The sequence below is a fragment of the Labrus bergylta genome, chromosome 4, assembly GCF_963930695.1.
Source record: "Labrus bergylta chromosome 4, fLabBer1.1, whole genome shotgun sequence".
In the NCBI taxonomy this organism is placed as follows: domain Eukaryota; kingdom Metazoa; phylum Chordata; class Actinopteri; order Labriformes; family Labridae; genus Labrus; species Labrus bergylta.
In genome coordinates, this window is record NC_089198.1 from 15,919,968 (window position 1) to 15,947,006 (window position 27,039).

General features: G+C 39.5%; 1 protein-coding gene across 1 annotated transcript in view; it reads left to right on the forward strand.

The window, feature by feature from the left end:
* Window positions 1-25,464, forward strand: part of scp2a (sterol carrier protein 2a) — a 33,310-nt gene extending 7,846 nt beyond the window's left edge. Inside the window, exons 12-16 of the mRNA XM_020651544.3 lie at window positions 2,816-2,969; window positions 14,406-14,502; window positions 17,228-17,357; window positions 21,178-21,257; window positions 24,938-25,464. Coding sequence (XP_020507200.2) covers window positions 2,816-2,969; window positions 14,406-14,502; window positions 17,228-17,357; window positions 21,178-21,257; window positions 24,938-25,033 — 557 coding nt within the window. The 3' untranslated portion in view covers window positions 25,034-25,464. The remainder of the gene's footprint in view (window positions 1-2,815; window positions 2,970-14,405; window positions 14,503-17,227; window positions 17,358-21,177; window positions 21,258-24,937) is intronic.
* Window positions 25,465-27,039: the final 1,575 nt, after the last annotated feature.

The window sequence follows — 27,039 nt, forward strand, 5'->3', positions numbered from 1 at the left end:
AGCCCTCTTTGATCAGGTTTATACAAAGACTTTTATATCTGATGGGGAAATCCTTCTTTGGCCTGATTTTTGTACATATATTGTTGCCTCCAGCATTATTGATAAAAAAAATAAATAGAAAAAGTCATGCAGACAAAGTAGAAACTATTTTCCATGAAGCTTTTGCACGGTAACTTCACACCTTGTCTTCACCACTTAAAGGAAAGGAAAGGAAGGATAATACTTTATTGATCCCCAGAGGGGAAATTCGGGCGTTACAGCAGCACAGACAAGAGAGCTCAAAAATACACATTAAACAGAATAGATAAGATAAATAAAAATAAAAACAGGGGGTATATACAGTACAAAATGAATGATGAAGTTAACTGGGGGGAATTGAGAATTGAGACAGTATTTGCAGAGAATGACAAGATAACTTAGTGTATTGTTTACCTAATTTGATGACGGGGTAATTACATTAAAGACTCTGATTATTCTAATGTTTAGGTTGTTTGGAGCAGCAGATAAATAGAACTTGTTGCACTGTTTAAAACATAACATAGCTGTATTTGTGGTGAGATACAGATGAAAGTATTTCCTTCAGTGACCACCAGGTGGCGTGTGTGTCTCATAGTAATGGGTTCTGTTAAAGCCTGCATGTGAGGGAGCAGCTGCCTGTGGCTTTGGCAGCTTCCTCTGTAATCTCTTGACATGTTAAACTGTTGAGGGAGGACACTGAGCAAACAGAGCAGCTGACTCAACCGGCCCTCACCTTCGTCCTGGCAGATCTGATCAAATTTTCATTCACATTGCATCGAATCGTTCACACACATTCGGAACAAGACAGGGAATTAGGGGGATAGCCTTCCTTTTCCCCTCATTCGGTCTCTGTTTTTTTATTTTATTTTTTTAATTGATCATCTTTCTCTGCTTCTGCCTACCTGCCAGTCTCCTCTACTACAGTGACTTTCCCAGTCCTGACCCTTATCTCCTGGGTCTCAGTGTGCGAGTGACCCAGTCATCTAAGCTCTGTCTGATCCGTGGTGTTGCTCCTAATCTTGGTTTTAAAGCTCTGACCTCTTCACTCGTGAACACAGCGAGCGGGAAGGGATTGATGGTATATAAATCGACCAGTGCAGAGACCCTCTCAAAGAAGGAAGCATGAGGCACCTTAAGGGGGTCTGATATTTTCTGTGTTGATATGAAGTGGAGGCTACTTGTGCTATCCCCTCTCTTGAGATGGGTTTTGCTGGAGGAGAGTAAATGAAAATATATCATTTAATTTTTCTTTTCATTGTGTATAAAAAGCCACAGAGTCCTTATTTTATAAATTGACATGATGATTCTTTTTCCAATTAGCATTTAGACCAGTTGCTCCCGGTGGACACAGATAATCAGAGTGCTGCAGAATATGAAAGATGCAATTGGTTTAGAGGTCTTTACCCCATAAGTCTGTTAGCTTGTAGGAATAATTGTCAACCATTTGGAGGGATGAACTACTTAGCCATAAGGTTAGTTAGCTGTCATTCGCTTTCCATGTCCAGATTAGTAAGTGAGTGTCAGATTAGGATCCTGCTTGTCAGAGGGGAGATGGTATTTAACACTTGAAGAATGCCTTCACACGGGGACCAAAACATGTGATCTGTTGTTAAATATGAACCACTACTTTGTTTTCTTTCTTCAGGTTAATGCTATGCATACAGCATTCACATTTGTCTTGTTTTACATCTGTATAGTGATAGTGAAGTGACAAACACATGTAATGAGTCTGCAGTTCCTCTTAGTTCTACATAAACCTTTTTCGTTTCTTTCAGCTCATTTTTTTTTGTTTGACTTACTAGATATGTGGGGTAGGCGTGGTTAAATTCAGATACAGATGTCCGATTACAACTATAAAAGTAGGTATGGGGATGCTGGCAGCGTAGTGGTTAGTGTGCACGCCTCATGTATTCAGAGTCAGATTCTCTATTGTCCCACAGGGGGAAATATGTTTGCAGCAATAGCTCACAGAAGACAACAAACACAAGGACAACATCACTTTCAAATCTAAATGAATACAGAGTAAAAAAAAAATCATATCAAAATGGGACTTCCAGCCAAGTTAGTAAAGTGCAAAGTGGATGTGTGCAAATGTGCAAAAAGAGCAACCTAAGGGCTAATTGCTATTTAATATTTTCATTGCAACGTGCATGTGCGGAGGCTATGTTCTCTCAGCCTTTCCTGCATGTCATTCCCCAATCTCTCTCCCTCTGACTCTGTCCACTGTCCTGTCTCTACCATAAAGGCACAAAAAGCCCCAAAATAAGTAGGTATGAAGCTTAAAACAAGTTTCAAATGCAATCACTATCAGAGTCTAATCCGTGCATATTGTAAATGTAAGACATTCTTCTGTGTTTTGAAGCTGTGAGTTTGGCCGTTTTTGTTTTTTTGGAACCAGAAATGACCAACTTGGTAACCTATTGTCAAACACAGGTAGCTACTGTAAAGTTACCCTTGCCCTTACCCTGCTTTATCGTTTATTATACTCTGAACAGAGCCATAGATGACTAAAGGAATGTCATGCTGTGAGAAAAAGATGTGAAACCAGAAACCTGAGTTGTTAAATCAATTCAGAAGTAGTAGATCTTTAAAAAAAAAAAAAACTTTTTGGTTTTGCAACCAGTGATATATTGTTGGAGTTATAGAGAATGCAGGTTAGGGGCATGTCTGCCCTGGCTTCACTTTTGAAATCAGAGTTCATATCTGGCATGTTAATGGTGATGAAACTTTTTGTTAAGTTAACTACATCCTCCTCCATAAGCCTCTTCTCCTTCTCTCTGTCCTCGCACTCTCTCAGGTCTGGCGCAGTGTGCAGAGCTGTGCTGGCAGCTCCGCGGTCAGGCTGACAGGAGGCAGGTCCCTGGAGCTAAAGTGGCTCTGCAGCACAACATCGGCTTAGGAGGAGCTGTGGTAGTCGCTCTCTACAGGATGGGATTCCCTCAGGAGGCCAGGTGAGGAGCAAGTTTCTCATACGCTGTATATATACATGTATATATACATATATACATACAAAGCTGAAGAAAAATTCAACCACACACACAGAACAAGACAACATACAAAAGGTAGAAAAAACAACCAAACAAAAGAAGAAGATACAAACAGACAAACTATAAACAAACAAACAGGAGCGCCAATAGTCTAGTGGTTTTGTCATGCACCCCATGTACAGAGGCTGTTGTCTGCGTCCCATCGGCTGTGGGTTTTAGTCCGACCTCGGTCCTTTGCTGCATGTCGCCCCCCCACCCTCTTCTCCCAGCTGTTTCCTGTCTCTCTTCAGCTGTCCATCCAACAAAGGCCAGAATATTAACTTAAAAACAAACAATACATGAATGAAAGTAATACAAATAAATGTTTAGCTCTCACTTTGTAGCGCAGATAAACAATGACAACAAACAACAACTTAAAGAAGCCTAAATGTAAACAAACAGTACGGCAACACATAGAGGACAATACACAAACACAGTAAACACTTCAAAAGACCTTCAACCACAGGAGAAACAAACTGACTAATAAACAAACAAACAAAAGAAACATAAACACATACAGTACATAAATACTATTGGGAGTCCAGTTGAAGGGTAAAGCGACAGCCTTTTTTTGGTTTAGTAAGGATGATAAATATAAAGCTCAGTATCATTCCAAGCTGTACTTACATGTTCCAGGCCATCTCTCTAACTCTCCAGCCTTCATCCTTTGAGACTCGTGGCTCTGAGGTTTTCCCCAAATGTCTCTGATGAGGTGGATAAAAAGGATTTATCATTTAAGGCCATGGAAAAAAACTTCAAAGGGAATGAAACTTGTGCCAGTATGCAGCCACTGACGTAGATGGAGCCATTATACTTAACAGAATATCCAAGAGGTCTCCATTAGAAAGAACAGCAGGAGTCTCAGCAGGCATGTCCCAGGACTAAGTATTAGACCACACTTCTTTCAGCTGCTGAACAATTGCACTCCAAATGAAAAGATGGATCAAGCAGCAGTTTAACATTTGGATCAAAGATCTTGTAGATCCAAATTCACTCTGAGTCTGGCTTTGTATAATGAATAAAAAACGAGGTCTTTAGTGGTGATTCATACCCTGATTTAACTTTGTGATTTTTTTTAACAACCTGCTCAATATATTGTAGAATTTTACTGCTTATTAAACAGCTTTTTACCTAGGAAATCAATAATTTGAGACTTGTGAGAGAAATTTCTTCCTAAATCAGCAGAATGTCAATCTCTCTAAAAATAAGAACACAATGTAATATGATGCAGGAAACTTTTAATTAACGTGATCATGGAGAGGAGAAATCTTCTCATCTGTCCTCTCCAGAGCAAGTAGTTCATACTGACCTTAAATAGAGAAGGAATCCCACAGTCTCAAATACATCAAAGAAACATTTAAAACAATAGTAAACACACCCACATACAATCAACAGCAGAACATCTGCCCGAAAGTAACCCCACTTACACACAATAGAACAATTCATCAATCGAAGAGCATCTGCCTAAAGGAAAGTCACACCTTTCTTAATAGAAATGGTAATTACCAGAGGTGTATTCTACTCAAGTAAAAGTACTGTTACTTTAATTAAATTTTACTTAAGTACAAGTAAAAGTACTGTTACTTTAATTAAATTTTACTTAAGTACAAGTAAAAGTACCAGTTTAAAAATGTACTCAAGTAAAAGTAAAAAGTAACTCGTTTAAAATGTACTTTAAGTAAAAGTTACTTAGTTACTTTTTTTTATAACAACGCATCTCTCGTGTGTTGAAAAATTACGAGAGGATATTAATCTCAAAGTTTTTTAAATTAAAGGCCAATCTTTACAAAGTTTATCTTTTCAGATAAACATTTTCTTTTCTACCCCATTGAGAAAAACAAAATATAAATGATGGATACATGTTCAAGTAATCAGCTGTTTTATGAAGGGAAATGTTTAAACTATTTAAGAAAATACTAAAGGGGTCTCAAATTACTTCTGCTATAGAACAAGTTTATCAAAATTCCCTTACAGACTAAATAATGATTTGGAAATTATTTTATTGATTTAAAACTGATTTATTTCTTCTGCTTAACAAATAGTCAGTTGGAATCCATTGTGAGGATTCTTTAATTGAGCTAAACTAGCTTTTTCTCATAGACTGTAAACATTAATAGACAAAGCCTCAGTGAAGTCATCCATTTGTTACTGCAGGGGGCTTCGGAGGCTCATTGGCGGCAGCCATGCTGGTTATCCTGTCTTAGCCTAACCAGCAGCCAACTTAATGACATGCTGAGAGCTGGAGCTGAGGAGGGTTTTAATCCTCTTGATAAACTGTTACACTGCCCCCGCCCGGAAATCAGGTCAGCCTCGTGCCTGACTTGCATTACTCGTATCATTCATAAAATCAAGACTGATGCGTTCACCCCTCGTACAGTGTGTGCCCATGTTTAGGATGATAACTAATCAGACCAATACCATTTTTTGTACCAGGCTGTAGACATGTTAACTTCTGCTGTGAAAACAGGCTTTTTTGAATATGGTGTGTATGTGACCTCCGGGCTCTTTAAGCCAGCCTCAAGCAGACCCTCTACCAACTGCAGGATTTAGCACTTGACATTGGCTTTATATCTCAGAGGTTACCACTTGTTTTGCTGCCTTGTCACTGTCAGAGCCTGTTGAAAATTCCCCTTCCGTTCAAGAAACTCTTTAAAACTTGTTTAAGAGCCCATATTATGCCCTTTTTGGGGTTTTGTATATTTATGTACCTACTAAAGTATGTTCACAATAGCTTAAGTTCTAAAAAAGTGTCTGTTTTCATGTACTGCCGCTCCATGCACCGGCTCGCTTCTGACTCTCTGTCTAAGGCTCTGAAGTGCCCACTTTCAGAGTCCCCATGTGTGCCAAGTCTGATCTGATTGGTCGGCCTGTTGGCTCTGCTGTAATTGGTCAGTCGCCCAGCACGGTTCTCGGAAATGTCCCGCCCCTTTTACCATATTGGGAATGCAGCCACTCTGGCTCCGTCCGAGGGGAGCAAAAATATTAGCACCTTAGCACTACGTCACACTGACAATTTTTTTCCGAGGGACTTGCAAATAGATGTGACTAAACATGCACAGGACACTTAGAAAACACACTAAAGAGCATATAAAACCAGAAAAAGCATAATATGGGCCCTTTAAGTTTACTTCATGTGCCATCTTTAGTTTTGAAGGTTTTCTCTGCAAATGTTTTAATCTTTCACAACTGTCAATGAATTTATGTGTATTTCAGTTGTCCCATATGCATGTCTCAAATAAGATATGATAAGACATACTTTTATTGAACATTTTCTTGGACTCCTTCCAGCTGCAATTTATAAGTAATAAAGAATGAAGAACAATTCAACAGGCAGTCTGTACCAGATAATAAACAATTTCTCAGAAATTGAATTCAGCAATTCAAAGAAATACTCACTGGCAAAAATTCTCTCTCCCTCTCTCTCACACACATACACAGACACACACTGCATCACCAATAAACACAAGCTTACCAGCAGCTTAATCATAACAAATATTCTCTGTCAGCTGGAGGTCGGCAGATATTTCCTGCCAACAATTCTTTCATGATCGGACAGGGAAGACAGATTGCTGTTGCTACTGTGAATACAGATGTTGTCTGTCAGGGACAATCAGGAATATAAATCCTGAAGTTTTGGAAACTGCTCATTTCTCAGCTCTCACTGTGCGAGTCTGAACTGTTGATCTCAAACGTGCAGTTCATGCAAGACAGCCCAAGAATTTACAGGAACTGGAGGCTTTTTGCCAAGAAGAATGGGCAGCTTTACCATCTGAGAAAATTAAGTGCCTCATCCACAACTACCACAAAAGACTTCAAGCTGTCATTGATGTCAAAGGGGGCAATACACGGTATTAAGAATTAGGGTATGTAAACTTTTGATGAGTGACATTTGTGTAGTTTCTGTTGTCATAATGATTTAAAAAGAGCAACCCCAATTGTTTGATAATAAATGGCTTCACCCAACCACTAACCATTAGTGGAAGTTTTTGTATTATCATTCATATTCTCTGAAAAATGGCCAAAAAAATCACAACATTCTGCCAGGGTATAAGGGCGCGGAGAGAGAGAGAGAGACCGCATCTGCACATCAGAGAAAAACACAGAGCATGACAGCTACTTTACTGACTTTGCAGCTTATTTTAAGCCATTTTTATCACACACATAGAAATAAATAGATTCTTGGTTTAGGTGTGAAGGTAATTTCACACTTACGACATCTCATGGGGGACCTCTGCTTTTTACAAGAGACGCATCTCCGCACCTCAGATATTTCTCGCATCAAAAGGCCATGGATGGTCTCATGCGAACAAGCTGCGCAGAGCTTGCCAGAGGGAATTAGAAAAATCTATAGCTAACCTTGATGTCTTAATGTTGACTTCCCAATCATCTGACTTGTACAAAGAAAGGCTAGGACTCCAAACGGAGCTTGACCTTCTTCTTACAACAGAAGCTGAACGTCTCCTCCTCCGCTCTCGTGGGTCTATGTACGAACATGGCGACAAGGCGGGTCACCTTCTGGCCCACCAACTAAAGGCCAGATTGGCTTACAACCAGATCACCCAGGCACGAGACGAGTCAGGTTCTCTAACCTCTGACCCGGATGAGATAAACAACATATTTAGGTCATTTTATTCTAAGCTCAGAGTCCCCTAACGATGAAAGTCAGTTACGTAATTTCTTTGATAAATTAATTTTACCAAAAGTTTTGCCTCATGATAGTCAGACATTAGATGCCCCTTTAACACTTTCTGAAATCAAAGAGGCCATTTGCTCAGTGCGCAGTGGCAAATCACCATGCCCTGACGGGTATCCTGTGGAGTTTTTTAAACGGTTTTTTGACCTGCTTGCTCCACTCCTACTCAGAATTTTGAATCAATCATTCCACCAGGGCATCTTGCCACCCACGCTTATGCAAGCTTCTATATCTCTCGTTCACAAGAAAGACAAGGACCCAGCAAGCTGTGCGTCCTATCGCCCAATTTCACTCCTTTCTGTTGACGTTAAAATTCTAGCTAAGGTCCTAGCCCGTCGTCTGGAGGCTATTATGCCCACAGTAATCTCAGAAGATCAGACAGGATTCATAAAGGGGAGACACTCTTTTTCTCATGTCAGAAGGCTTCTCGACATCATTCACACCCCGTCCTCTTCTACTGAGCCTGAGGCTGTAATATCTCTCGATGCCGAGAAGGCCTTCGATAGGGTGGAGTGGGTTTATCTCTTTTTCACCTTGCAACGGTTCGGTTTTAGTGCCAGCTTCATCTCCTGGATTAAGCTACTCTACTCCTCCCCTTACGCATCTGTGTGTACAAACACACAGCGTTCAAGACCTTTTCCTCTTTATCGCGGCACTAGGCAAGGCTGTCCGCTCTCTCCGCTGTTGTTCGCACTCGCCATTGAGCCGTGATCAGTTGCTTTAAAGTCGGTTGGAGGGTTCGGGGGGATCAAAAGGGGGGGGGGGGATGAACATTGCGTCTCGCTTTCGCTTTATGCTGACGATCTCCTCCTTTATGTGTGTGACCCCCTGACAAGTATTCCACCTATCCTTTCGCTCCTGAACACTTTTGGCGTTATTTCTGGATATAAATTAAACATTTTGAAAAGTGAATGTCTTCCGATTAATCAACTGGCTGCAGAAATGTCACCGTCGTCCATGCCATTTAAAATATCTTACACAGGAATAAAGTACCTAGGTGTGATGATCACGCATACCATTCGTACACTCCGTGAAAAAAAATTCATTGCTTTAACTGCTGCAGTCAAATCAGATCTACAGAGGTGGAATTGTTTGCCACTATCTCTGGCGGGAAGGGTACAGACTGTAAAAATGAACGTGCTACCCAGATATTTTTATTTATTTCAATGTCTCCCCATATTTCTCACTAAGTCCTATTTTAAATCTATTAACGACATTATTTCTTCTTTTATTTGGGCTGGTAAGCGTGCAAGAACGGGTAAAATTTTACTCCAGAGGAGCAGGTCAGTAGGTGGGCTTGGGCTACCTAATTTTATCAGCTACTATTGGGCAGCCAATGTTCACAAAATTATACTTTGGTTTATCTCACCCCAGTGCAGCTGGTGCCGATTAGAGGCTGACTCCTGCTCCTCTTCTCTCCCATCTCTGGTGTGTGGCACCCTTCCCCTCTCTCCCTCTAGCTTCACGTCCAATACTGAGGTAATAGGCACACTTAAAATATGGTCACAAATTAGATGACGCTTTGGGTGGCTCTCCCTCCCTAAAGCGACGCCCATCTGTAATAATCACCTTTTTACACCAGCTATGGTTGACCCACGATTTGCACCTTTGGAGAGGAATGGCCTGCGCTGTCTGGGTGACTTATACGTTAATGATGTTTTTGCCAGTTTCGACCAATTACGTTCTGCATTCCATTTAAATGGCTCAGACTTTTTTTCGATATTTTCAGCTCCGTGATTTTGCTAGGACCCACTCACCGGCATTTCCTCATGTTCCAAACCCCAGTGGCATTGATTTAGCACTCAAGGCAAGAATCTTGCCCAAAGGTCACGTTTCCTTCCTTTATGACCTCCTGTTCACAACTGACGAGTCCGCGGTAAAAAAAATCAAGGCTGATTGGGAAAGCGAATTACAAACCAACCTTTCTGAGGATTTCTGGGAAAAGGCGCTTGGGGCTGTTCATTTTTCTTCTAGCTGCGCTAGGCTGTCTCTTATCCAGTTTAAAGTGCTCCACAGACTTCATTACAGCAAATATAAACTCTCCAGAATATTTCCGGATACAATTGATGAAACTTGTGGTAGATGCTCTCAGGCTCCTTGCAACCTGACTCACATGTTTTGGTCCTGTTCTAAATTAGTTAATTATTGGCAATCCTTCTTTAAGTAAATCTCTGACATTTTAGGTATAAACATCAATCCATCCCCACATATAGCTATTTTCGGTAGGTCTCCTGACGATCTTGCCACCTCGACCACTCAGGACAATGTTATTGCTTTTGCCTTTTTAATTGCCCGCAGGAAAATCCTTCTCTTATGGAAATCTTCACAACCTCCCTCCTTCAACGCATGGCTGCACGATGTCTTATTTCTCTTTAAGTTGGAGAAAATTAAATTCTCTCTTAGAGGGTGCTCTGATAGGTTTTACACTCACTGGAGACCTCTGCTTCAATATTTTGAGAAACTCTCACCTGACGAGGTATTGTAGTAGTACACCTTCGCCTGCTGATACTGATCCTGTCCTCTCGTGCCTGTCCAGCCAATTTATGCTCCAACGTGGGATGACGATAAATCCTTATCCAAATTATTTTCCTCTTTACCTAATCTTAGTGATCACTATATTAGTATTGAAGGCGACTTTAATCAGGTTCAGAACACAGAGCTGGATAGGTCATCAACTAATCGATCTAACACATCCAAATCGGCCAGTGTCTTAAAATTTCACGCCGACCAACTGGGCTTGATAGACCCGTGGAGAACTAAATTCCCTTTTAGTAAAGTCTTCTCATTCTTTTCACACGTTCATCACACGTATTCGCAAATAGATTTCTTCTTACTGGATAACAGGCTGCTCAATAATACTCTCTCTTGCGACTACCACAGTATAGTCATCTCCGATCATGCCCCAACGTCTGTAGAAATCAATTTTCCCCGGAGCAGACCACTCTCAGAATTCTGGAGATTTAGCTTGCACTTGTTATCATATCCTAAATTTAAAGATTTTCTCACTACACAGATTCATTTTTTCTTTGAAACAAACAACACTCCTGATGTTGGTAATGATATACTTTGGGAGGCTTTCAAGGCTTGTCTGCGGGGACAGATTATATCCTTTGTATCCCATTTTAAGAAATCGGAACGTCTCAAGTTGACAGAAATATCTGATGAAATCCGAAAACTTGATGACCTGTATTCGGCCAATCTCTCTTCCCACTTTACAAAAAGCGGCTCCAGCTTCAATCTCAATTTGATTTGTTGTCCACTGGTAAGGGTGAGAGGCAACTCCTCCAAACCAAGTAACGTTTTGTTGAGCAAGGAGATAAGGTGGGAAAACTGCTTGTTTATCAACTGCGGGTGGCTAGGCCCTCCAGACTGATCCCCAGAATAAAATCACCTTAAAGTGAAATTACAACTGACCCTATGGAAATTAGTAATATCTTCTCAAACTATTATTCTAAATTGTATTCCTCTGAGTCTGCTCCACATGACACATCAGCCCCAATCCTCTTGAACTTCTCGCTTACCCCCAAGTTGACGGAGGAGACTCAGGTGGCATGGGTGAACCCATAACCATATCTGAAGTGACTGAAGCAATTAAATCCTTACAAACCAGTAAATCACCTGGTCCGGACGGCTTTACCACAGAGTTTTATAAAGCCTTTCACACCGTACTCGCTCCATTCTTGGTGAGGGTATTTAATGACGCCTTTCTGAAGGGCCACTTACCACCAACATTATCAGAAGCCTCGAGCACTCATCACTGTTGCTAAAAAAGGGTAAAGACCCACTCCTCTGTGGCAACTATAATCTCTCTCCTGAATGTAGACTTTAAGATATTAGCTGTCTTGCCGTCTCCAGAAGGTCATCTTTATCTCATTTTTTAACACTAGAAGGCTGCCCAACATATTTTTTTCCTCCACTAACAGCTCACCTGAAATTGTGCTCTCTCTGTATGCCGAAAAAGCATTCGACAGAGTAGAGTGGAAGTGTTTGTTTTTCATACTTGAAAAATTTGGCTTCAGCTCTGACTTTGTTTCATGGATCAAACTCTTTTATACATACCCGCTAGCTGCAGTCAATATCAATGGCATAAAATCTGGTCTATTCCCACTGTCCCACGGTACACGCCAAGGGTGTCCACTGTCCCCATTACTGTGTGCTCTGACCGTTGAACCCTTAGCCATATGGCTTCGTAAAGAGGAGAAGTTTGAGGATATTACACGTTTCTGTCTGTCCCATAAGCTTGATATGCGGACGACCTTTTGCTTTATATTTCAAACCCAACATCCTCTCTTCCCACGATCTTAAACATCCTGGAACAATTTAGGAAACCTTCTGGTTACAAACTAAACCTCCAGAAGAGTGAATACTTCCCGATTAACTCACTTGCGGAAATGCTTCCCCAACCTCTTTTGCCTTTTAGAAAGGTCACAGAATGATTTAGATATCTGGGGATCTCCATCACACAATCATTTACAGAACTCTTTGCTAAAAATTTCCGCCCATTATTGGATCGTTGCAAATCGAATTTAACTAGGTGGTCTAGTCTCCCTCTCTTTCTATTGGGACGTGTGAATCTAATCAAAATGGTGGTACTGCCCAAGTTTCTGTATGCCGTTCAGCACATTCCAATATTCATTAGTAAATATTTTTTTCCCCTCACTTGATCAACTGATAAACTTATTCATATGGGGTAGTAAAAGAGCGCATATCAAGAGGACAGTTCTCCAACTCCCCAAGTCTGAGGGAAGCCTGGCTTTACCAAGTTTCCGCCGATATTATTGGGCCTGTAATATCAACAAGCTCCCGATTAAACGAGCTGCTCGGAACCGAATCGTAACCGACACTTTAAAAATTTGGAACCAGTTCAGGAAACAGTATGGGCTACATACGCAGTCAGGTTTAGCGCCAGTCTATCGCAATCACCTTTTCCTTCCTTCTTTTTCAGATCCAGCTTTCCAGATTAGGTCAAACAGAGGTCTCCAGACTCTTAACGACCTCTATCTTAAAGGTTTTTTTTTCCCCTTTTGCAGATTTGTCAGCAAAATTTAACCTTCCAGATTACACACTTTGTGCAAAAACTATTCCCCCAATTCCCTAGCTGCCCTCCGGATTCAATGATTGATGCTTTTCTCTCACTAAATACTGGGCGGAAGGGGCTCACCTCGATCATATACGGTTATATTTCCAAGATTAATCCAACTTGCTTAAGCTCCCTAAGAGCCATCTGGGACCAAGACCTTGAGATCACTATGTCGGATGACCAATGGGCACGTGTACTTGGCCTTGTTCATACCTCCTCTATATGTGCAAGGCACAGTTTACTACAATGCAAGATTATACACAGGGTCCAATTCACCAATGCAAGACTAGCCAAAATTTACCCTGACAGGTCTGATGCATGCAACAGATGTAAACAGTCACATGCTGATCATATGCATATGTTTTGGTCATGCCCACGTTTATCTGCATTTTGGTCTGCAATATTCAATACACTTAGTGTTGTCTTAGAAAGAACAGCAGACCATAACCCCCTAACTGCCATTTTCGGAATCCCTTCTATGCCTAACACGGCCAAAACCGAACAACAAGTTATTGCATTTACCACTCTACTTGCAAGGAGACTTATTCTACTCAAATGGATACATTCCTCGCCGCCTACTCATAATAGATGGATTCAGGATATACTGCAGTGCATTAGGCTTGAGAAGATGAGGTTCTCCCTGAGAGGTTCCCTTAAATTATTCCATAACACCTGGCATCCCTTTTTAGATCATATTGACACCCTAGCTATCTATGAGGAAAATAATGAATACGAGATGAACTCTCTCTCTTCTCCCCCCCCCCCAAAATAAAAAATTTAAAACCTAATTTATATTGTCTTACCCTGCAAATTGAATGTCTAATGGAATTATTTATGGAACTATCTTGAAGTATTGCTTCGTTTTGTTTTCTGTATGTGTGTGTGTGTGTGTGTATGTGTGTATATATATATATTTTTTTTTTCATTTACTTTATTAATTTATTATTTCCACTCTCTTCTTGCTCCTTGTCCTAGTATGCATGAGTGTGAATGAGACTCCTGGGTAGGCTACTGTGAAAACAGGCTACCTTCGGAGTGGGAATAGGATTCCTGACTAGGTGGGTGGGTATGGGGTTAACTGGGATGGGCGGGAGAAGGCAGGAATGGGGTTTACAAAAGATGAGCACAGTATAATGTCAACTCTTATGCCAACTGTATGTTTTCTTATCGTCTGTACAAACAAGATTTGGGAAAAACCGATAACAGACCATTTCTATGGGTTATTTGCAAATTTTTACACAGCTGTGTCATGACCCCCCCCCCCCCCCCCCCCATTTTTTGAAATGCCAATATCAGTCTACAGTGACAAAATGGTTCACCTCTTTTCATGCCCTGAGAAGAGCTGAGAAACACACATTCATAACAAGGCACAAACTGACACAAAAACACAAGAAAGATATGGTATTACGGTTCTTGATGTCGTTCATACAATGCTTTCTTGATGAATTTCTTACAGTCCCATTTCTGCCACCTAACATTGATTAAAAAGCCTCACAAGCCACCTAATCAATGTGAAACCTCATTATTGAAGTCATTTCCCCCCACAATGTGTTCTTTGTATTCAGTGTTATTTTTCTACTTCTCACAGGTCCCATGTTGCTGCAGTTCCCACCAGCTCGGGCAGCGGTCTGGAGGGCTTTAAAGCTTTTCCAGTATTCAAAGAGATGGAGAAACATCTACAGGAGGTATCAAAACACACTGTAACCATCTAAAGCAACATCTTAATGAAGTCTCTCTTGGTTTTATCTGGTGGGAAAAGTATATTCACAACCAACTTTATGCATCCATACCCTAGATCTTTGTTCCTCATTTCTTCCTTTTGTTCCACTGATGGTCTAATGTAATGTAACAATGCGCCTCACACAGCTGAGCTATCAGACTCACAATTGCCTTCACTTTTCTTTGATGGACCAATATATGGTATGATTCTATCTTCTTTCACTTTCAGAGCAGAGGACAATTTATGGTCTTTAGATGCTTTTAGCTACAGATTGTGAGCAGATTCATATCTACTAAACTGCATCATCAATTGAAACAGAAAAGCAGCAGCGGTCAGTTCAGAGCCATGTATCATGAACATTTTTTGTCCTACTTTTTTATAAGCAGTGATATTTATCAAGGACTCACTGTTTTGGATTGTATAAGCTACAGTGATTGAACCAAGCGACAAACCTCCAGCGGCATTTAAAAAAACCAGGAGCTCAGGAGATCGCTTACACACCCCATATTAAAATGTCCATTTTGACAACAGAAATTAACATTGTTACAACCTGATACAAAAAACGATTTCGGTCAATTTAGTTGAAGTACATTTAGATTTTTGAAGGATAAGACTTATTCATAATAAGGCATGCGGCTGATCTGTGTAACAGGCAGGTGCAGTGTAGCTGTTTGTCAAGGGGCTTGCTGCAGCTCCAGCTCTTAGCCTGTCATGATGTTGACTGACAGTTAGGTCGAGAAGACATTTCCAGCATGGTGACTGCCCCTTCATTAACCAATGGTTGTTGTTGCTCAGGCTTTGTCCGCTATTATTTAAAGTCTCTGGATGGAAGAACAACATGAGCGTCAGGATATTATTTGTGGAACACAACAAGTGTAATTGAACCCAAGACATTTTACGGCCCGTTGACATCTTGCTCAGCGGTAGCATTGTTGAGTAAAATTATATAGGCCCGAATATCAACCCCATCTAAGTTGTACCTCTGCGGTAACAACTAAGCATTCCCCGGCTTGCCGCTCCATTGACACCCTACATAAGCGACCACAGCATTAACCAGCACCAAACTAATGTAGGAGAACACAGTCAAAATTTTCTCCCGTCACAGAATGTTATCTTCTATCAGTTCTTGACATTACATATATGTCACTCTTTTCTGCTAATTTAGTACATCCTTGATGTAACATTGCACATGCCCACATCGTCATAGTGATTGTTAAAGGCTTTATATGTGATTTTTTGATCCAGCAGATGTCGCCCTTGAGCCCCAGCATGAAACCAAAACAACTTGCGCTGCATTGTTGTGTTAGCATGCTAATGCTAGAGATCTTTATTATGCTCGTATCTTCACACTGCACGTAAATTTTCTTGATCTAGAAACACAGTTAAGCAGTGAGTACAGTATGTTATTCTTCTTTTCCCTAGTCCCTCAATTAAATAACTTTTATTCACGAGGGGAGGAGTCAGCCGTCGTCCCGGCTATGTCAACAAACAGAAAATATGACTGAAAACATCACAGACAGTGGGACTCGGGTGTTACACCCATTGTAGACAGTCATGACTCACAGAGTTATTTTCAGAGGATATACTTGATTTCTATTACATTTAAGTGTGAAAAATCGCATATAAAGCCTTTAAACAATACTATAAATCATGCAGCCTTACTACTTCCCATGCTCTCTCTTAGTCTCTCTTTCTCTCTCTCTCTCTCTCTCTCTGACAAAAGTCTGCTCATCGCGTGTCATCAGTCGATTGTTTGTTTACTAGAAACAACTTTTGTACTTATTTGCATTTACAGCGGGGAAATGTGATTTGATAGGAAGCGGTCACGGGAGACGTTGTGGAGAATCATTCCGATGTCACGGGTAAAATGAATTCCCTCAGAGCCATCCACTTATCAGTAGATTACTGTTAGGTGGGGGTTGTTTCTGTTTGTATAAATCCAATGAAGAAATCGTGAAACAGACTGGAGATTATAACACCATTTAATCAGACAGAGGTCAGACAACTTCATCAAACACGCACACTTACAAATCACTTGACTGACAAAGTGCTGATAAAGTAACAGTGTTCACAGTGCTGCTTATATTCTGCTAGAAGGTACAGCCCTTGAATAATACATTTCACAAAGTTACCAAGATGAATGAATTTCATGAAAATTCGTACTAACAATTACCCAGGAGGCTGCATGTTATTTCCAGAAGTAAACATGGCCTTTTTCACGTAGAAATACCCGGTAACTAATCATTTATTTCAAAATGCCACGAATGTGAATCATTGTTAAATCAGAAAAGCCCAGCAAATCACAGGTTTCCACCTAAAGGGTGGAAACCTGTGATTTGTTACATATTGACCAGTTATATCCTGTGGTGACTGACGTTGATGACAGGACAGAGGGAGGTCATTTTACTTTATTGAGATGTGGGAATGGTCTGTTAATGTGCCTGCTGGCAAGCCTCAAGTGAAATATATGTGGACTAATATGTACGTTTCTATTGATTTGAATTGTACTTGTGTGAGCTTCCACTCTGCACTCATGAGCCACTAATGATCAATAAGCTGCAGCCTGAAAGAGCTATAAGAGACTATCAAGTCATAGTTTTGTCCTTCTGACTATATGTAAACAGTTCTAGCTTTTGTATAATTGTTGAAATGTGAAGATGTTTTCTATAAGCCCTCTCCACTTCCTGCAGGAAGGCGAGCAGCTTGTCAAGAAGATTGGTGGAGTGTTTGCCTTCAAAGTAAAGGATGGACCAGAGGGGAAAGAGGCAACCTGGATTGTTGACGTGAAAAATGGCAAAGGTTCTGTCTCCAGTGATCCAGGTTTGTAGCCCAAAAAGAAGTTCAACTCTGCTTTCAAAAACACATTTTATCTGGATTTGATATCAGCAGTGTGGTTTTGTAGTTAACGTTTTGTATTGACAAAGTAAAGAAGAAAACATTGCATACAAGAGATTTTCTGTCCTGTCCCCCATAGAGGGCACAATTTTGGAGCCCCGCCCCCCCCCAACGCACACACACACACACACACACACACACACACACACACACACACACACACACCTGAACAAAATGTGACTAAAAGGGCCAAGTTTAACTTTACTTAAATACCATCATGATCGTTAACATTTGCACCTTTTACAAACAAAGATGTCTCTCTATACAGACAAGGTCTTTTCTGACACATGTCTTCAAAACATGTCTTCTTTTTGTATTCTGCTTTATGTTTTTGATTGTCTACCTCTAAAGAAGAAGTTGGTCTTGCATCTAAGAGACAGAAGAAAGACTGAACAGATCAGCTATAGAGCCATTGTTACTTATGCTGAACAGCTAACCTGCTCTAGAGCAGATTATATTCAAGATTACAGATCAACTTGTTCTTTTTCTTTCCCTGGCAAGTATTTGTTTGAGAGATAATCATTGTAGTTCTAGCTTCTGTTTATCTTTCAAAGCAGAGACATGCTGAAGCCCAAAATCTTTGTTATTCTTTTATGAAGGAAAGTGTTCATACCTTTTAAATTGTGTTTTATATATATTTTTTTTACAATGCGATTCTAAACATTTTCAATAAACACAAAACTGAGAAATCTTCAGGGAGAGCGCCGTCAGTGTTTCCCCAATCAAGGTTAAGGCACCTGCAATACAGCACAAAGACAGATGCACAAACGAAACACAGAACACAAGGTATACCCAATAATAACCAAACACCTGTGACTCACAGTCATAACAACCTGGACTGCAGTTGAAAGAATGGTGATCATATGGTTATATATGCAACAAGAATAACTCTCAAAGTTAAGTGAATACACAGATGTCACTTTAAATAGATCAACGTTTGCAGTAATGAGCGGTGATATTATCAGCCAAATGAAAACATTGCACACTGTCAGGGACTTTAACCAGCTATTGTTCTTGAACTCAGCAGCTACCGCTGTGCTGCTTTAAACCTGTATGATCAATCAATCAATCAATCAATCAATCAATCAATCAATCAATCAATCAATTTTTATTTGTATAGCGCCAATTAATAACAAGTGTTATCGCGAGACAATTTACAAAAAGTAGATAAAAGACCTTACTCTTTATTTAATATAACAAAGAGCAGGTAAAAAGACCATACTCATAGCTTTATTACAAAGATCCAGCTTAATCCAAAATTAGCACTTTAGCAAAGCAGCAAAAAGTTACAGTGGCAAGAAAAAACTGCCTTTTAACGTGCAGAATTCTTGGGCAAATCCAGGCTCATGACGAAACAGCTATCTACTAAGCCGGGTTTGAAAATGGGATAGGGGGAGATGCAATGAGATGCAGGAACAAGACTGTGTGTGTGTGTGTGTGTGTGTGTGTGTGTGTGTGTGTGTGTGTGTGGGGGGGGGGGGACGTTGTCAAAACGTTCAGCAGCACCAGGCTAGTAAAAAGGACTGGGCCTTAAATTTGGATGGGCTTTTGAATTTGAAGTTTTACTCCTACAGTCATCAGATAAAACTGGGCAAAAAAACAGAGCTTTATATACAAGAACTGATTAAATGTTTCAGGGATTTCTTCACTGTCCACTGTGCTGTTCAACTCTCTGCTCTCCCCTCTGTTGTGTCTGAGCAATGAAGGGATAAGATGTTCGATTGTGTTTCCGTTGTCTGACCGTATATTTTTTTGTGGCACTTCTAGCTAACTACTAATGACCAGTTTATCTAGACAAGCAGACAACTTGTCATAGATTTGAGTTTGACAACTGTCTTTGAGCAATATCTTGAATTTTCCTTATGAACTGAATTTTTGTATTTAAAGAAGGATAAAGCTGCTACACTGGATACAAAACAGGACACACAAATCAAGAAAAAGGGCAGCACACACAAACACACGTGGTCATTAAAAGTCAGATCTATCCTCATCCAAACAATGCCTCGAGCATTTATATCCATCTTTGATATGCCAGAGGCAAAAGTCATGTTAAATAAGGTGTATTCTGCCTTTTTAAGCAGCCACAGTGACTCATATGTTACATGCACACACATACACACATACACACATATACACATACAGCCAAACACACAAACATGCTCTCACTGCCTGTCTTGTTAATAGCTCCCTCTCCATTAGGCTGGCTGCCATTGTGATGTTTTCCTGGAACATAGTCCTTATTTACTCAGAATGAAAAATCCTGAAATGGAAAGTTTTCTGAAGAGAAATCTTTCGATCTTCTCTCAACATTTTTGAAATCTGCAAAAGTGGAATGCCGTTACCTGTTTTAAGCGTCCTGTATCTATCATTAATAAAAATGTATGAAAATTAAATGAAAAATAGGTCGAGATTGCTGCTTGTAGTCATGAACCATAAAGAATGATTACATTTAAACTGAAATTGATCAAAAAACAACAACAAACAGTTAAAACCAGTTTAAAGTCCCCACGAAATGAAATACTTTTTCCTGGTTTAAATCCAGCTTTCCTGTGTTCATTCATTCCAATTTTATGCCCCGGCTTCTATCTCGTGATTGGTTCTATCCTGTTTCAAGTGGAAATCCATCACGCAGTGTTTCCCTTTTCCCCCCATTTGGAGTGGCACCTCAACTCCACTCAGCGCCACCCCAAAAGAAAGGCGCAAAGTACTTTATTTGTGGAAATTCAGTCATTTATGGGCACTTGTTTAATTTCAGCAGCGCATGAACATCTTTTATGTATTCTGCTGTCCTGAGCAACGTCTCCTTTACAGCTTGTCTCAGAAGCCAGGATATTAATTCTGGCTGAGCCTCTTTCCTTATCATTTACCATATTTTATTGGCTTCTTTTAAAGATATTTCTGGGAACATTTACGATACCGATACAGCTTTTGTTCATCTGCTAGCTTTTCATATTTTTGTTGACACGCGTGCAAAGTATGCTGCTCTGTGAAAGTGAAGTGAAAAACTAGTGTAAATGAATGGAGAAAGCAGAACAGTTTAATGTGGCACGACTTAAAGCTGCATTCAAATACAGTGTTGGCAATGTCGAAACCAGAAACCCAGTGCACTCTGGAGTGCTTTCTGTTTACAACATGGGCTCTGAATGTGATTGAAGACAATATTTTGTATTATAGATATTGTAGTGGCTATTTGTCCAAAACAACACCATGGGGCTGTAATGTACGCAGGCAAAAGTAATCCAATGTCCATGCAGGAGCTGCGGTATTTTGCTGGTTTATTTGATGAAAACAAACAAAAGAACAAAGAAAATCGTGGCTCCCGCTGCCTCTCTTGACCTGCTAAAAAACAATAGGCCCACCCAGGTGCATGCTGGTCCTCTACCTGCCGCTTACTTAAATAGTCTCCAGTGCCCACAGTATTACCCAAATACCTAACAAAATACTAATACGAAACTAAATTTACTAAACAAATAACTAGCAAAAAGAAAATGTTACCCAAAATCTTTTCTAAATAAATAAAACGTGTAGAACAATTAAATAAACAACACCACCCAAATATTAGTAAACTAAATACAAAAACTAATTCTATGCCCAATTAAATAGCTCCAACAGATATAGATGATTATTTTAAATACTTTGGCGGTGTTCTGATCTGATCCAAATACAGGATCAGAGTGGATTTATAACAAGAAACTTCACAGACATGTTTTGGGGAGCTCTTTTTTAATTGTATTTTTTCTTTCAGGTAAAAAGGCTGACTGCACCCTATCCATGAGTGATGTGGATATTCTGGATCTGATGACCGGAAAGTTGAACCCACAGACGGTGTGTAATGATTATATTTAATTGACCTTTTACAAACAAATGTAAGTACTGTAAATATGTTTGCACTTACCATGTCCATAAAACAAATGCTGATGACTAACTGAAGTCATGCTGAACTTCTCTGTGCTTAATGGCTTTAAAAAGGAATGAGGTGCCGGTGGGTTAGTGCGCGCCCCATATACAGAGGCTGTGGTCCTCCAAGCGGGTGGCCTGGGTCCGAATCTGACCTGCGGCTCCCTTCCCAGATGTTATTCCGAAATCTCTCTGATTTCTCCTGATTTCTGACTCCTATGTCCTATGTCTAAATAAAGTCATTAAAAGACAAAAAAAAGAAGAAGGAATAACTGATAATGAGTAATATTAGTTTAGACTGCAACTATATCCTGTAAAAAATGGCTGAGGCAAAGAAAGTGGACAAAAGAATAGGCATTTTGTTTTACAGAACAAGATGTCCTTACCGTGTTGCTTTGTTTCACTTGTCAAGTCATAGTGCCAGCCTTTATTTGTCTGGTTACAGTTCAAAACTGTTTTTCCTGTTTGAAATGTCAGTATCTCTGCATGCTGCATTTATGACGTCCCTCTAAAAGGGAAGAATTTGTTATGAGCAGACATTTGCATACATTTACATAACATTGTACATTTGTATGTATAACAAAAACTAGAACTGAAGTTCAGAAAGCAGCTTCTTACCAACAGTAGTTAAATAAACACCTAAGACAGAGTGTTGGAGAAATGTTTTGTGCTGAGTGCATGATGATAGATCAGAATTTTCTTTAAAACATTGAATTCTGTTCATGTCTGCTCTGCTGTCATTTTTTTTTTCTACGGCTGTGTTTGAGTAGCTTTAAATTTGTGTTTAATTTTCTGTCAGGTCACACCTTTTGCTTTGCCATCACTCTTCCACTCATTAAGAGACAGCAGCCACATGTCCAATGTGTCCTCTCAGTGGTGCTTCGTCAGTGGTGCTTCGTCTGCCACCGCAGATCGGTGTGATCTGCGGTGTAAAAGTGCTTTGAGTAGTCAGAAGACTAGAAAAGCGCTTTACAAGCTCAAGTCCATTTAACATTTACTAAAGTCAGTCCAGTAGTTTTTTGTAATTCTGCTTGTAATTGAACATCCCTGAATAGTGAATACTAAATATTCATAATGCCGGTTTAAATTATATCTTTACGTTATGCCTTAAACACATTGTGAGATAGCTTTCCTAAAAAATCCTGATCCAAGAGGGATTATAATTAATGAAATAAACAAACCATGCCTCACTATAGTTGGAAACAACTAACAACTTCCTGGTCCAGCTGGTCGGTAAGTCTGCCCCAAAGTTTGACTGACAGCCAAAACAAAAAATATGAAATATTTACAATTTGTTTTATTTAAAGCAAGTACGCTTCATGGTTAAGCACTCTGGATTTTCCTGTTTTGTGTCTTAATAAACTTGTTTCAACAGATTGTTGTTAAACAGTCTTTGTTGAATGTTTAGGTTGCGGGTTGTTTGAGCACATGAACCCATCTGTTGTGTGTTCTTATACATGTGTAGTTGTGTTTACTAAGAGCTGTCTGTTTTTTTTAAAGCCTAAATACATGCCTGTCTGCCAGATTGGCGTCTGTGTTGACCAACTTAATCCAGTTGGATGCTTTCTGTATGAACACATTTCCATTTAGCCCATCAGTCTAATCCTTACAGCAACAGGAAACTCAAGTAATGAATCCTCATTACTGTGGATGTACACGTTTTATATTGGGCTGGCATGGTGAAAATATTGTGGTGACAAAAAATCACAGATTCATTATATTCATATTTTATATATAATAATATATAAAAATAAAAGTACAGCACAAAGGAATCCAACTGGCAATCAGACATCTTTGTCTATTTGAAGCATGAGGCGCTGAAGAGAAAGAAAGGAGTATCACTTCCTTTCCCCACATTAAGACAATAATGACGTCAAGTGAGCCTAAATACCATCAACATAAAAGTAACTTTGGGTAAAGGAGGGTAAATGAGTAAACAAATGATAAAGAAGCAAGAAAATTCTTGATTCAGTAAAATACGGACACAGACAGATAATGAGCTGTCTTTACAAACTGGTTAACATTTCCACTTTGGAGATTTGACAAGACAGTAAATGTTTTCTTTTATATGGCAAGCTTTGAAGTAAAGTTGTTCAAGTACGATGTTTTCAGTTTTAGCCTTTTTATTTTGAAGCTGATGTAATAGAACACAATATGTCCCATATGGGTTGAATGTTTCCAGCATTTTGTGCTCATTTAATTAGATTTTGTTTGGTCTCGAGGCTTTTGGATGCCATGCCTCGGGGAACTCACATTTAACCTAATTCTTTATTTTTTTTTTTTAAACCAACAACAGCATACTGGTTCAGACATTTTTTTTTGACCAAAAACTGATCACAAAAATGTGATCCTTTTTATTTCAAACCCACAAACTGAGCTTTGGTGTTCTTGGCGGGTGACCTATCAGCCCGAGGACAAATATTGATTACAAAGGTGGGGGGAGCACAATTAGTACAGATACCCCACCTCGGGGAGAGTTTAGTAGTTTGAGATTCCCCACTCATTCAATTGATGTTTTTTTTTCTTTTAAGTAATTCATTCGGTCAACATACTGAGCACCCCTTAGGCAAAAAAGTAGGAAAAGAACCTGCAGACAGACTGATTATCCACTAATTGGGACCTGATATCTCCGCTGCACATGCACAGTATCAACGTATATGTTTAATATGAAGTTTCATCTTGAAGTGTTTTTAATGATGGCTGTCACTGTCTGCCATACTTCATGTCCCTTGTTTTGTCTCTAAGTGTTCTATCTTAAGACTACATATATACTAAAGTGAGGAATCACCCCTACAATAGAGCTCTTTCCAAGGAGCCTAAAATTCACCCTGGAGTCAAAGTGGTATCTAACAGACCTCATGATGAAACGTCAAGTTATAATTTGACACCCATCTACCCATCTATCAAGGCAGGTTCTATCATTTTATAATTTAACAACTGTGTCTTCTTCTTCTTCTTCTTCTTCTTCACACCTCCTGTTCTCTGCCTCTCACATTTACAGTAGAGACACTTCCTCCTGTCCTGGTGACATGTCCTCTGTACCCCCCCTGAAAATGTCTTCCAGCTTTATGACCAGTGACAAACAAAGAGGAGAGCGCTCATTCTTTGTCAGTTTAGTGCTGTGACCTTTTCATGTGAGAAGAAGGAATAATGGTTGCTTTCGTAGAGATTTAAATTCATGACTCAACGAAGCAAATTAAGATCCTGATAAATATTCCAGAGAACACCACTGGGAACATAACTGAACAAAATGTCTCAGCCTTTTAAATGTATTTTTTTGTGCAGATGGCTGTTAATGTGACTTACGTGCAATTATCTAGAGATAAATGTCAGTACCAGGAAATACACTACACTCAGCCTTAATTCTCCATGCCTGCTCAGGTTTTTAATTGACTTCCTCTCAGAGCACAAAGACATGACGTACGGATGCCAGCTCTGATTGGTCAGTTTAGATGATTGTCCCTTTAAGCATTTTAAACTCATTCAATCTGGGTTCTGATCAATAATGTGTCTAATTGATTTCCATTTTCAGTGATATTAATCTTTAAGTGCATCAGTGAAGTTAAAGTTGCCTTTTTTTAATCACCACCTCACTTTTGTCTCCTCAGGCGTTCTTCAAAGGGAAACTGAAGATTACAGGGAACATGGGCATGGCCATGAAGCTGCAGAACCTCCAGCTTACACCAGGCAAAGCCAAACTGTGAGAACCTTAGCAAGCTCTAATCATCTGAGCAACACTTAAGGAAGCAATGAGTTATAATTCCTCCTCTTGAATTCATGTATTTTGTGTTTGAGCTTAATATAAAGTCCGTAAAGTTTTAATTTCAGCTGCAACACAACTGTTCATGTTGGATCTCCACACATCAGCTTAAAGTCTGATTTTTGCTCGCACTGTGAGCTGCTGCAATAGTGCATTTACAGTTAGTGTTATTCCTCTATGTTTACATATTCATGGTTTAAAATCACTAACTGTGCCTTTAAATGTCATCTATATAATTATCTATCATTAAGCTCGAGGTAGATTTTTTTTTTGTTGGCCTCAGCCAGTTTGATAGATACGTCTGTATACAACATGCGTCTGTAAATGAAAACAGTTTTCTAATTTTTAAAAATAAATCTTGTGCTAACATTACAACTTTTGAAGGCTCTTAAATATTCACACCAACATTGATCTCGTTTTCATCACGCTGTATAACTGTTGTGTTATTCACATTAATCTTCACAGCTCTGATGTTGAGTTAACTGATGAGTTGAGCTGAATTGAACAGAAATCTTTGAGAAGTAGAATACTACTCTAAATTAGTCCTTATTTTAGTAAAATACAAAAAAAAAATCGAGCCAACGGTTATGAATCTGCATTTTTTTTACGCAATAAACTTAATGTTGACAAAGCTCTGACGGCTCATAAACACTTTCAGAGTAAGCGTGTAAGCGTTTGTAATTTAAATATTGAGGACTACCGGTACTACAATTCAACACCTGATCTTACGCACACGCTAGACTTCATATGTGTTATTACAGCAGAGAAATATTATATAAAACCAACCTTGTTGTGAATAAGTTTTATAAAATATTCATACTGCATAACTGATGAAATAGCGTGAGTGGTAGTAACTCAGTCTGTAGGGACTTGGGTTGGGATTGAAAGGGTCAATGGTTAAAGTCTTGGTGTGGACCAAGTCTGGAAAGTGGTCTGGTAGCTATAGAGGTTCCAGCTTATCACACCACACCACTTTGTGTGTGCTACAGTATATATCCTTAAGACACATTAGCCCACAGCTTATGGTCAGTGAAACAGGTCACTGCCCTAGAGCAAAGCACCGGACCCCAACCAGCTCAGGAGCACTCGCTTTGGGCAGCCCCCTCTCTCTGACATCTCTCCATTAGCGCACATCCATAGGATCCTGTCTGTGCATGTGTTTGTGTATTTCAGCCTATATAGCATGTTCAACAACAGTAGGGCTGGGTATCACCACTGATTGTCTGGTCCCGATTCGATACGATATCGATTCATTTAAGTTACAATACCAATTCTGTAAGATTAGGATTCTCAGAGAAAAAAATATTAAAAAGGTTTAGAGATCATAAGATGTAGCAGCTTACTGTTAAATCCACTCACTTTGTCAGGTCAGTCACTTTCCAATGATAAACTCAGCGTGTTTCTGCCTCAACCAGAGGCTTTTCTATCCAACTGTCAGTGTATATTTAGTGACAGTCCTAATACAATCCTCATAAAAATAAATGTACAGTAATCCACCGTTATTAATTTATGTATAAAATATAGTGTAACTTCAGTTAGCTCGCTCGGCTAACACAGAAGCAGCCATCTCACTTTGCTCTTGTTTTGGTCTGTAGACCAATCAGAGGCCGAATCTGCGATCAGTTGAAAAACCCAGTCCTAAACAAAAAAAATTAAATTTCCCCTTGCGGGATTAATAAATGATATCGTCTTCTTCTTCTTGATAACCACAAATAACAATCAGGCATTCAAAAACATAAACACTCCCAAAACTTTTAGCGTACAGCTCAGACGATTCTACAAGGAAATGTTGAGGACTGTGTTTCTTAATAATAATAATAATAATAATAATAATAATAATAATAATAATAATAATAACAATAATGGGACAGACTGACTGAAGCAGATTCAAAATGTTTTACAAAAGTTTTTCCTTTGTGAGTACTGGAAACACGTTCTCTGCTGGGAATT